Source organism: Sus scrofa, chromosome 1, assembly GCF_000003025.6.
Source record: "Sus scrofa isolate TJ Tabasco breed Duroc chromosome 1, Sscrofa11.1, whole genome shotgun sequence".
Classification (NCBI taxonomy): domain Eukaryota; kingdom Metazoa; phylum Chordata; class Mammalia; order Artiodactyla; family Suidae; genus Sus; species Sus scrofa.
Window position 1 is genome coordinate 1,536,749 of NC_010443.5, and position 12,107 is coordinate 1,548,855.

A 12,107-nucleotide genomic window follows, 5' to 3' on the forward strand; every position below is an offset into this window, starting at 1 on the left:
CAGCTCACCCGTCTAAGAAGGATGTCAGAAGCGGACAGACATCTTCAAACACCACAGTCTGAGCCTCTGCTGGACCGTAAACTCTGAGAGGCAAAGCGAAAATGATGCATTAGGAAAAGGGAAAGAGCCACACACGTACCCAAATACGGAGACCTGAGAAAAATAATACCCGTAGGCACGTCTCATCTGAACCCAGCACAGTCAAGATGCGTAGTTTTAAAACAATTAGAGATTAACTGTGTGACTTTCAAGCTAACGGAGGTTAATGAAGAGTGAAAAATTGTTTCCTCTGTTATAAAAATGGAATGAGCAGAAGCAAAGTTATAAATGCTTGCCAAGCAGAAAGAAAAAGCAAGCAAGCCAGACGAAAAGAAGGCAGAGATACGGCCTAAGCATCCTGTGGCTAACGTAGCCCCACCGAAGGGGCTGGTGCCACAGCAATGACGAGAAAATCACACTCAGGCGATATGTGATACCTAATACTTAGTTTTTATGGGGAAGATCTTATAACTATCGCTTTCCTCGGCCCCAGGCTGGTGGAGCCAAACGTCAACACACACAACAGGCCTGGGACGCCGGCTGTGAAAGCGGGAGCCGGTGCGGCTGGGGGGTTACAAACGTGTGCAAATAACCCGAAGTAGGAAGCAAGGCCCAGAGACTGTGGTTCACTCGGCAGGGAAGCCGCGTCGAGACGACACGTTTCCCCGTGGGCTGGCGGCCACCCGAGCTGATAACGGCCCACCGGGAACGGCGGGGAGGCGGAGGCCAGCCGGTGAGCTACGCAAGTGGAGGAGAAGCAGGCCCAGGATGCAGGCAGAGGCCAGACCCTCGACGGTCAGGCGCCGGCCACTCGGAAGGGTGTGGGTGGGAGTCCTCGTCCTCCTTTGACCATCGGCGCCCCTTCCAGAAGCACCCCCTCTCCTCTCGCCGGTGCGCCCCTGGTCCACTGACTGTGGAGGCCCAGAGGCCAGTGTCCCGTCTCTGCCCCCCGCCCCGGTCTCGGTCCTGCCCCCCGCCCCGTGTGGGCCTCTGGCACCGGCTTGACCGTGGGGACTGTCCAGCCTCGACCACACCTCCTAACAGGGCGCCTTGCGCATAACAGGCAGCTTGGTTACCGCTTGAACTTGAGTTTGCCCACGTAGCGATCACTGCGGAGAGGTCAGCAGACGCGTCACGGCGGAAACACACGCAGCAGAGCCGGCCAGAGGCCTTGGGCTTCTGATGCATGAAATTATACCGGCAACAACAAAAGTGCCTTATTCGCTTTCCCACTGCACTTTGGGTCAATTCCTGCTACTTTTCGTTTGCCTTTTTGAAAAACCACACTTCATTTCCCTTAGGAGACAACGTCTTTCTGACCCTGGGTGCCCTCCTGGTTCCTGGGTGAGGTGTGACCTGCCGTTCACACACCTTCTTTCAAAGGAGGGAGCGTCCGTTGTCGCTCAGTGGGGACGAATCCGACGAGGATCCATGAGCACGCAGGTTCGATCCCTGGCCTTGCTCAGTGGGTTAAGGATCCAGTGTTGCCGTGAGCTGGGGTGTAGGTCGCAGATATGGCTCAAATCCAGCATTGCCGTGACTGTGTCGTAGGCTGGCAGCTGCAGCTCTGAGTCAACCCCTACCTGGGAACCTCCATGTGCCGAGGGTGTGGCCCTAAAAAGACAAAAAAATAAAAAAATAAAAGGGGGGAGGAGTGAAGTGCTGAAGCTTCAGAGCTTCCCCTGCAGAAGTGAAATAAAAGGTTTTGACATTTTCTGCCTCCGTAAAAAGCTGTTAAAAAATAAGCCATGTCATGATTTCCTAAGACCCACACACCTCACTGCCTATAAAGTGAGCGATCCTGATGCTGGGACTCCAGGGATCCCCCAGCAGAGGGTCAAGTTTAAACTCTGCCTTTTCGGAGTTCCCATCGTGGTTCAGTGGAAAAAAATCTGACTAGCATCCATGAGGACGCAGGTTCGATCCCTGGCCTCGCTCAGTGGGCTAAGGATCTGGCGTGGCTGTAGCTGTGTGTAGGCCGGCGGCTACAGCTCTGATTAGACCCCTCGCCTGGGAACCTGCATGTGCTGCAGGTGTGGCCCTAAAAAAGTGGTGAACTCTGCCTTCTTACCCACTTGGACAGTGACTCCCTTTCTCTCTGGGCTCAGCCCGACCCCGACGGCGCAGTCTAAACCCCTGGATGTGGGACGCTGTGCGTTGGGGGTGCTCCTGTTTGAGCCGAGGGCCGCAAGCCGGGTGGTGACGGACGAAACTTGCAAAGACCCAGCTTCCCCGCTGCCCGAGCCTCTGCTCTGCACCTGCCGCCTCCCTAGGAGCCCCCTGAAGGTCAAGCAACTTCATTTGCATAAACCTAGAGTGCCTGGGACTCCAAGTGGACTTACCTGCCTTGCTCCAGGTGAGTCGAGACGATGTGACCCCCCCCCCGCCCCCCGCCACCTAAGTGCCCTCAAGTCACAGGCTCGAAGGACAGGAAGGAAGGGACTCTGGGTGGGGAGTGAAGAGGGACCCCAGAGGGACAGCCAGCTCGCACGAACACTGCAGACACCAGGGTGCCAGGCAGTGACCTGTCACAGGGCCCGCAGGCTGGGACAGCGCCGTCTGCACAAGGAGACGGACCCTGGATGGCTGGGCAGAGGTCGCACAGATCCTGGTGGGCTGGGGACCGCATGAAGTCTGCTGTGGGCCTGGGCTGTGGGATAGGGGTCCCACATGACACGGGACTTGGGGTCCCAGGTGAGGTGGAGGAACCCCAAACTGAGAAGCCGTAGGCACAGTGGCTGAGAACTCACCACGGCCCCTGCAAGCTCCGACTCCGCCCCCCATGAGGAAACCCGGCCCCCCCAGGGCCTGCAGGGCTGGCGGTGGCTGTGGCCACTCGAGGGACAGCCCTGCCCCCTTGGGGGGCCCCCCCTTCTGTTTAGTAAGGTCTCTCCCCACTTGGCTCTGCTTTGTTTATTGCACAAAATAAACAGCTCGGGAGCAGCAGCTGGGGTCAGGCCCGCGTTTCGGGGTCGAGACACAGAGCAGACGTGGAGAGGCCGGCGTCAGCCAGGGCCGTCGCCACGCGGGGGGAGCCGCGCAGATGCCTGCCTCGTGCTTTGCCAGGTCAGACCCAGGCTGAGAGCCCTCTCCTCGCGTCTCCACGCCATCTGTCCCTCCCTGAGAGAGGCCTTCCCAGCAGCTGCAAGGACGCGCTGGCTCCTTCTCCCCGGTTCTCTCAGCCTTTGCTCCTTTATTCTGAAGCGGTTGCCTTCAGGGCCGCGATTCTCTTAGTCCTGACGCCGTCTTACTAGGAAACGACCCTCTGAAATCTGCCCTGACTGACAATACGGTCCCCCCAGCATTCCTTTGTTAAATTAAAGGACAGTGGATTTACAATGTAAAAAGCTACTCTCTCTCTTCTTTCTTTTTGTTGGCTGCACAGGCGACACCTGAAAGATCCTGGGCCACAGATCAAACCCGCGCCATGGCAGCAGCTCGAGCCACCACAGTGATGATGCCGACCCTTAAAGCACTGCGCCGCCAGGGAACTCCCCAGCATTCTTTTTCAAAATGGTTTGACGGTTTATCCGGTGGAATCAGGACGCACACATCAGAGCTGATGAGAGGACTCATTAAGCCTCTGGGGAAATTGGGCGTGTTTTAAGACCTGCGTGTTTACGGGGCCGTCTGCTCCCAGGTGCCCAGCTCCACACCGGCGACAGACGCACAGCGATGCCGATGCCGCCCGCAGGGAGAGGGGCTCTCTAACCCCCCACCCCACCCCTCGCAGCCGCCAGAGTCTGGTCTCTTCGGGAATGTCCTCGGAGGAAGGAAGGCAACGAGCCTCTGGCCCCAGCTTCCTTGGCTGGGGCGGCCGTCAGCACGGCTGCGGGCTGAGCTCCCCGCAGGACCCCCAGGCTTCACCTCCCAGCAGCAGCAGGACAGTCAGATCGTCCCCCGTTTTTGTCAGCTATGAGGGAAGCGGCCGTAAACACCTCCTGCAGTCCTCTGGGGAACCGTCTTGGGGAAAGGCCTGGGGGCCCCGGGTCACAGGTCAGCATGGTGCACGGGCCGCGGGGGCCGCTCCGGCGGCATTTCCCCAGCGACCACGGCCGGGCTTGTTCCTTGAGGTCACGTCCTCCGACGTCTTTCCGCTCGCTCCCGGTTGTCTGTTCCTTGTTTTCGAGGCTCCTCCGTACATCCTGGAGGTGGGCCTCACGGACGCTGCGATTTCCGGATACTGTCTCCCGTGCTCGGCTTGTCTCTCATCCTTCCAACAGCGTCACAGACAGAAGGTTTGAATTTCAGTTCTTTGAAGGATCGTGCTTTAGGTGGCGTTTCTAAGAATTCCTCCCTTAACCCAAGGCCACAAAGCCTCCCTCCTACGTTGTCTTCCAAAGGCTTCAGTTTTAGGCGTCCTACCTGGGCCTAGTTTCCATCTCAGGCAACCTTTCCACAGGCGTGTGCTGCGTGGGTGAAGACGCGTTTCTCTGTGGCCTGTGGACGGCCAGCCGTCCAGCAACACTTGCGGAAAGACAGTGCTCCGTCCACGGAACTAAGGGCCTTTCCTTCGCACTTAGACCAACGGGGCAAGCTGTACCTTTTCGCCATCGAACCGCGAGGCAGAGCTGACCTCTGCGTGACGTGGCTGCCCCGTCATCCCGAAGAAGCTTACCTTTCAAAGGTGTACGTCTTATTAATCCGAGGGTGACCAGACCGGCTGCAGTCCACCAGGACGGTCTCCTAGCAGCAAAGAGGGAGAGAGTGGTCATTCCTGGCCAGGGCTTCATGACAACCATCGAGCAGAGGTTGGCACAGCTCCGCCTCTGGGTTTTGTAAACAAGTTCTGCTGAGACACAGCCCCACCCTGGCCCCAGATTGTCTGTGGCGGCTTTTCACTCCGCAGCATGAGTAACGGAGACAGATACCATACGGCCCCCAGGACCGTCACATTCACCCCCCTGGCCCTTTGAGGGAAAGTTCGCCCCCCCACCCCCCACCCCCGAGAGCAGCAGGGCAGCGCCATCGAGAAACACACGGAGACCAGGGCGGCCTGGGCGGCGGCATTTCAAGCGAGGCGTCACACGTCAGTTAGGATGTGCAGAAATCACGCCGGACCTGAGCATAACTCAGTTATAATACCCGCCCCCCCGGCAGAAGTGAAGGTCTGTTTCCAACATGTCAGCTTTTGATCTTGCTAAACTGCTTTCTTCAGGAGAAAAGCAAAGGCAACTTTCAACAAGAAAGGCACCCTCGCTTTCATTCAAGCAGAGGAAAAGCAAATCTTCTGAACCGGTTCCAATTCTCAAATGCAAACCATGAAAGGAAAAAAGAAAAACCACGGGTATAGACAGAATTTAAAAAACCCACAACCGCTGTGATACAGAACTTATAAACACCTGACTTTTCTTTCTTTCTTTCTTTTTTTTTTTTCCTTTTTAGGGCCATGCCTACAGTACATGGAAGTTCCCAGGCAGGGGCTGACTCAGACCTGCTGCTGCTAGTCTATACCACAGCCACAGCAATGCGGGATCCAAGCTGTGTCTTTGACCTACACAACAGCTCACAGCAACACCGGATCCTTAACCCACTGATCAAGGCCAGGGATTGAACCTGAATCCTCATGGATACTAGTCGGATTTTTAACCCACGAGCCACAACAGGAACTTTCTCCTTTTAAATTCCTGACAGTTTAGATTCAGAATAAGTTTTGTTTGGGAGGGTCTTTTTTAGGGTCGCACCCAAGGTATATGGAGATTCCCAGGCTAAGGGTCAAATTGGGGCTGCTGGTCTACACCACAGCCACAGCAACGTGGGATCAGGGCCCTGTCTGAGACCTACGCCAGCTCCTTAACCCACTTAGTGAGGCCAGGGATCGAACCCGTGTCCTCATGGATACTAGTGGGGTTCATTACCACGGAACCACAGTGGGAACTCCTGACTTTTCTACAGTAGCAGTTACAGAGTCTAGGGTGGTGCCTGCTCACTGAATTATATACACATCTGCAAAATAAACACATGTCCAAAAAGAGGCCTATTTAGGTTTTGCGGACAAGAAACTCTTGCCCGCCAGCCCAGTAAACGATGAACATTCTGATGTGTGCAGCAGGACTCGGGCTCAGACACGGGGGAGGGCAGAGCCCCAGCCCGGCTCCCAGCCCCGGAATCCCACCCCCAGCCCGGCCCGCACCCCCCACCCCCGAGGGGGCACTTTCACTTTTCTGTTGCCTCCAGGGGCTGTCCCTTCAACACGAGGCCAAAATGTCATCTCGTGCCCCAGGATGGATAGCCCTGGACACCCCCCCCCCGCCAAGGGATTTACTCAATGCCTTCAAGTGCCCGAGTTTTAACCACGAAGAAAAACAAGCGAAAAATGCTGGCCTTTACGTGTCTCACCCACATGCTCCAGGGTTATTGTGTGAACAGCATAAAAAGCCACAAAAACCAGGCTGGGTCCCAAAGACCCCACGGCCGCTGAGAGCGCCCGCCCGGGGGGACCGCGGGGCTCTGAGCACCTGAGAAGGTGCCAACATTTCCCAAACGCAGCTGTGTCCCCTCCCCCACCGCCACCCCACACAGCCCGTCTCCTCACAAACAAGAGCCTTTTAAAGCAAAAGCCCCCTCATCCAAACCTTCAAGCTCTTGCCGCGGCCACACTTCCCTAAAGGAGGCACCCGGGCTGTGCCCGGCGCTGGGTCCAGACACCGGGTTGGCCCTAGCCTTGCTTCCAGCCCCTGCTCGTGGAAGTAGGAGGCTCAGGAGGAACGGCAGGGGCAGCGGGCCTGGCTCAGAGCCAGGAGTCACCCAAGGTCACTGCCCTGACACTGGGCTGCTTTGCCACCTGGTTCCTTATTTGGAGCCCACTCCCCAGGAGGCTCGCAGGGCACGTGGGGCCCGCGGTTCTTGGCCGTCAACTCGGTCATCAAGGTTTCCAGCTAAAAGTAAATTTTAATCCAAATCCCACACTTTACAGGAAGAACTCTGAGGCCAACAGGAAGTAAATGAACCACATTCAGAAGGAAGGCTGGGCCTCTGGTCTCCACAGGGCCTCCCCCGCCGAGCCTCCTCCGGGCTGAGCATTTCCTGAGCCTCCGAAACCTCCCTCACCGAGACCAGTGGTCCTCGGCCACCTGCTGACCCACCTGCAGTGGGAGAGTCAGCCCCCAGCCCCTCTGCCGGGAGCCCTGAGTAGGCCCTGCAGCGACGGACAAGCCTTAGCAAAGTCAGGGTGAGTCTAAACACTCCGTCCCCCAAAATGCAACTAAAACTCAGCAGTGGCCTCTGGGGAGTGACTATAGCTGGGTCACCGCTGGACCCAGAGAAGACACTAGTAAAACAAATAGGCAGGCAGAGATTTTGCATCACCTTAATTCCACATTAAAAAAGCGAAGCCACCAGACAGTAAAACCAAGACGCATGCTATTTGCTCTAAAAGCGGTGAGCAGTTTCCCTGCGACCTGCAGACCCCGAGGGAGCGGGGAGGAGTCCCATGGACCTGACATCAGGAGGACGCACCAGAGACAGGGGCCTCCCCGGACCTCGAGTAGCTCGGCCAGACCGGACCCGAGGTGGCCACCGTGGGCCGGAGACGGCCAAGGCCAACGTCGGCCGGGATGTTGCTGCGGTCAAGGCCGTCAGAGAGCATCAGGCCACAGTGCTGCTTGACGAGACCCCGGGTCGGCTCTGCGGGGAGCCGGGAGCCACCTCTCTGTCTGGAGGCCGGTGCCAGTCGGGAAAGGAGGGAGCCCTGGTCCTGCCCTTGCTGGGGACCAGCGCGTGGGGAAAGCGTCTCTCTAACAGCCTCCAGGAAGAAAAGAAAGGATCCTTAACCCTCTCTGCGCCGCAGGGTTTTTACAACTTTAACTGGCCGCTCCCGCGGCCTATGGAGGTTCCCAGGCTAAGGGTCGAATCGGAGCTGCGGCTGCCGCCTACACCACAGCCACAGCCACAAGAATGAATAAGAATGAAGCGAGCTGAGTCGGGGGCTGAGTCAGGCTGCCTCCACCCAGCTCGTCCCTGACCCTCCGCCCAGGGGCCCGGCGGGGACTCCGCCCTGAGAAGAAGAGCCCGCACTGTAGGGAGGGGACACCTGGGACAAGGGGAGGGTGAAGAGTCTGGGCAGGTGACCTTTCACTGATCCAGCTCTCGGAGAGCTGGGGCCCAGCTCCCGCCCAGGCGAAGGCGTGCCACCCAGCCAGGGACCCCAGGTCACGGGGGCCGGCCCGGCCCACGGTGGGTCGCCTGCACCTCCTGAGAACCAGCGCCCTTTCCCCATGTCCCCGGCCGGGAACAGCACGGCATGGGTCTGTCACCGGTTTGCGGTGGGTCACTTCTTCACCAGCTTTTCGCGAGACATTGCGCTGCACGCTGCTGGCTGTGAGGTGTTTTCACTCCCAGGGAACCCGGCTCAAGTGCGTGATTGGCCACGAGAGTCTCTGTCCCTGAGCGTCCTCTGCCCGGGAACGAGACAACTGAAGTGTGCGTGTCACCTCGTCACTGGCTCACAGGGTCAGTGCCAGGCCAGGGGAACAGAGGGACGAGAACCCACCCGGACCAGCCTCACACCTGGCCATGCAGACAGGTTTAACACATGAGTGGCAGAGAATTACACGAGATGCCCTAAGAACCAGGAGGAAAAGTTTAGATGCAGCGAGACGGCCTGAGAGTGGTCCTCGGACTGGGCCCAGGCAGGGCCCTCCTAAGGCCGGATGGTCTGCTGAGCATGGAGGGGGGTGGGTGAGCCTGGGGTGGGGGCGGAAGAGCATCTGGACCAGGGAAGGGCATGTGCGAAGGCCCAGAGGCAGCCCACGTGGAGGGACACGGAGAATGCCTTCTGGAAGTTGATGTTTGAAACCAAATGAGCCAAAGATGGCTCAGCTAAGCCAGGAGTCTGTGTGATTATCAAACAAGCCGATGTAAATTAAACAAACCCCCCAAACGGAGCCCCCTGCTGACATTCCCCAAGGATGAGGGCGGGAGCCGGACCTCCCGCTGAGACGGAGTCTGCTTACAGGTTGATCCAAAGCGATTAAACGTGGAATTCGGTTGCCAGTTGAAACGAAGTGCTGCTGACACACGCAACACCAACCGGCGCTCTCTTCAGACTTTCGGAAACAAAAACATAACGTGAAAGCCAAGAGTCACAGTGTCACAAAACAGACCGCTTGCGTTTTCAGCAGATTTCAGGATATGAAGCCCTTTAGCCAACAGGTCTGTGATGTTACAAACAGCTCGGATTCTGCTGATTTTCTAAACATAAACCAAACGCCCCCGTCAAAAGAAATTTTATCTTATCTTGATGGGTAAAATATTTCCAAAAACCCTCAGACTCCTGAGTTTGGAGACTCGGCGGGAATTTGGCAGAGGGACGGGGAGGGCCTGAAACCGAGCAGGACCCTGTGGTCTTTCCCGCCTTGTGCTCCGCCGGCCTTTGGCAGAGAAACTTTAACAAAGAACACATTCAATCAGAAAAGTAGGAAGACAGGAGCAAAGGAAAACAGTCAGCAGGGTTAAACAGTCAGAGTTTCACCACTAAGCGAAGTCAGGCGCTTTGGCTCCTCCCAAGGCCTGCGGAGCACACGCCGGGCCAGGGCCTGCGAGCGGTCCTGTGACGCCGACGTTAACTACATGGTGACCAGACCGTAGCCAGGACATCGGCTGCCACGAGTCCAAGAACAGGCCTCAAGGAGCTGGGAACCAGCAACCCGGGAGCCGATTCTGTCCTTAAAACCGTGGAGGGGACGCTGGCCAGACCACCCATGACCCGTTTCAAGAGGACCGTCCCAGCAGCCTGCGCCGGTGCTGACTCTGGGGGGCTGCTGGGGGAGGAGTTGGCCCTTGGACAGGAGCCACCCCACCCCGCTGCTGGCCTCTGAAGTAAAGCCAAGCTCCCTTCCCTCCCACCTCGCCTGTGCTGGCTTCAGAGGGGCAGCAGCCGGCCCCGCTCTCGACAACGTCAGGAGGAGAAGGACGGCAGGTGACAGAGAACGAGGTGGCCCCACCATGGGCGCGTTTCTCTCCCTGTCACGTCCACCAGGATGCCTCAGAGCTGGGCAGGGAGAAACGGCAGGAACTTAGCCACAGACACGCAGCAGCCTCACCCACGGGGGCGGGAGGGCGGGGGGCAGAGGGTTCGGGGACTCGTTGGAGCTCGGACTCCAGCGAAGAGGGCCTCACCGTCTCCTCTGCTCTGCTCAGCAGCGCCCGCTGAAGGCCGCGTGGCACCGGGCCACAGGAAGCCGCGCCAAAACAAGGGGTCCTTTCGCGTGCTCACGTAAAGAGACTCTGTCCAAGGAATTTTACCCTCAGCTGTAACAGTTTCCGTGGCTTCCTTATAACAAGTACAGCCGTCAACCCATTAATTGAAACAGCTTTGCAAAGGGTTGCTGGGATGGTTACTAAAGGGGAGAGGGGAGGGGAGAGAGGGAGGGAAGGGCGGGCTAGGGGGCGGGATTGACGGAGACACGCTGCGGTAAATGAAATGGCTAAGTGACCTCATACCCTATACCCTGGAGTAACCTGCATGGGAAAAAAGAGCGGCTGTACGTGTGTGTGTGACGCAACGCCGCAGCCAATAGTGTGCAATAAGCTATGAGGGAAAGAACCTGGAAAAATGCAGGTGTGTGTACGTAGAACTGAACCAATTTGCTGTGCACCTGAAACTAACACGGCCCTGCGCACGAACCATATTTCAATAATAAAAAAAAAAAGATCCGCTGAAGTCTGTGCCGCGTCCCCATAACAAGACTGATTCAGACCGCAGGCCTAGTGGAACGCCCACGGGACCGCGAGAAACTGAAGCGACGTAAAAACACGTCCCGGCGGTCACTGGACCCTCCGGGCCTGGGATTTCAGTGAAGTGAAAATGAACCGCATTAACTAAAAGTTTAGCATTTCACGTGCTCTCTCCACTCGCTTTGTGCTCATCCGCATAAAACTCGGATGAGGCACAAGCCCAGCAGCTCCTTAAACCGCTATTTACAGAGACTTTCAGACACGCGCAGAAGGGGAGGAAGCGGCACGACGACCGCTCCCCGAGCAGGTTAACTTTCAGCCTGTCGTGTTTTATAGCTCTTCCCGCCCAGCCCACCTCCCTATTCTCTGGCATATTTTAAACTAAATATCAGACAAACAAATATAGAGAGTTCAGTCTGTGTATCTAACCGACAAGGATTATTACAAAAAAAAAAAAGTAAAGTGACAACCCCCCAGTGCGTGTGACCTTGCCCTGGCTGTGTCTCCAAAGTCTTCCCAGCGACTCCTCCGAGGCTCAAAGGCGCCCCGCCGGGCGGTCCCAGGCTGCGCGTGCTCCTCCCGCGGTGCCCTCCCCCTCACTCCCGTCTCCCGGCGTCGTTCACCCGTGAACGCAGCCAGGTCCCCCGTCCTGCGGAGGCGCCACATTCCGACTTGGCGGACGTGGCCTCTCCTTGGAGCTGGTGGGCGCCGAGACGCCGTTAGAAGCAGGTGCTCATGCAGTGCCTGGGCGCCTGTGGCATCTGCGTCCCGTCCCTATTGACCGTGAGGCTCGCTTTCAGAGAAACTGGAGCCTCGGGGGTCCCCAGGGGCCCCCTGCGGCAGAGATCGCAGGCCTTGGTGGTCCGACCTGTGGATGGTGGTTGCCAGCAGCCCCTGGGGGCTCGGAGGGCGATTTCCTAACTGTGTCATCGACTGAACTCACCGGAATCTCCTACAAAGAGAAACCTTCCCTCGTCAAGGATCCGCTTACCCTGAAACGCACCATAACATTTAATTCTCTCTTTATCACTTTCTAGAATAATGGACAGATGCTCCACCTCTCTCCAAAGGTGACGTGAGATTTAAAACCACACCAGCCATGAAGAGAAGGTTTTACCTGCATGTGGGTTTCACTCTGCTTCGGTCACTTCCCAGGCCCCATCATTCTACCCAACATCCGCGGGCATCCATTAAGTGGACTCTGTGCTCCCTGATGCCACCCCTCAGTCCCGGCCGTCCCCTAACTGTCCGGCACCGCTGTCTCGGGCGCCTCTGGGACGAGGAGACCTGTGACCACTCGAGGATCCCCGGCCCCCGAGTCTAGAGGCCACAGTCGGGGTTTTCACAGCCACCTCTAGGTCTTTTCTGCAGGAAAGACAAGAAAGACGTGG

The 12,107-nt window shown here is 57.5% G+C and overlaps 1 protein-coding gene across 3 annotated transcripts in view; it reads right to left on the reverse strand.

Annotated features, from left to right (window-relative positions):
• The window catches only part of KIF25 (kinesin family member 25), a 38,683-nt gene that overhangs the window by 9,324 nt on the left and 17,252 nt on the right, over positions 1–12,107 (reverse strand). For 2 of the 3 annotated variants that reach the window (XM_021085754.1, XM_021085745.1), the window contains exon 6: positions 4,658–4,725. In XM_021085754.1, coding sequence (XP_020941413.1) covers positions 4,658–4,725 — 68 coding nt within the window. Of the gene's footprint in view, positions 1–8; positions 84–4,657; positions 4,726–12,107 lie in introns of all 3 variants that reach the window. The other variant, XM_021085734.1, reaches the window with a different exon arrangement.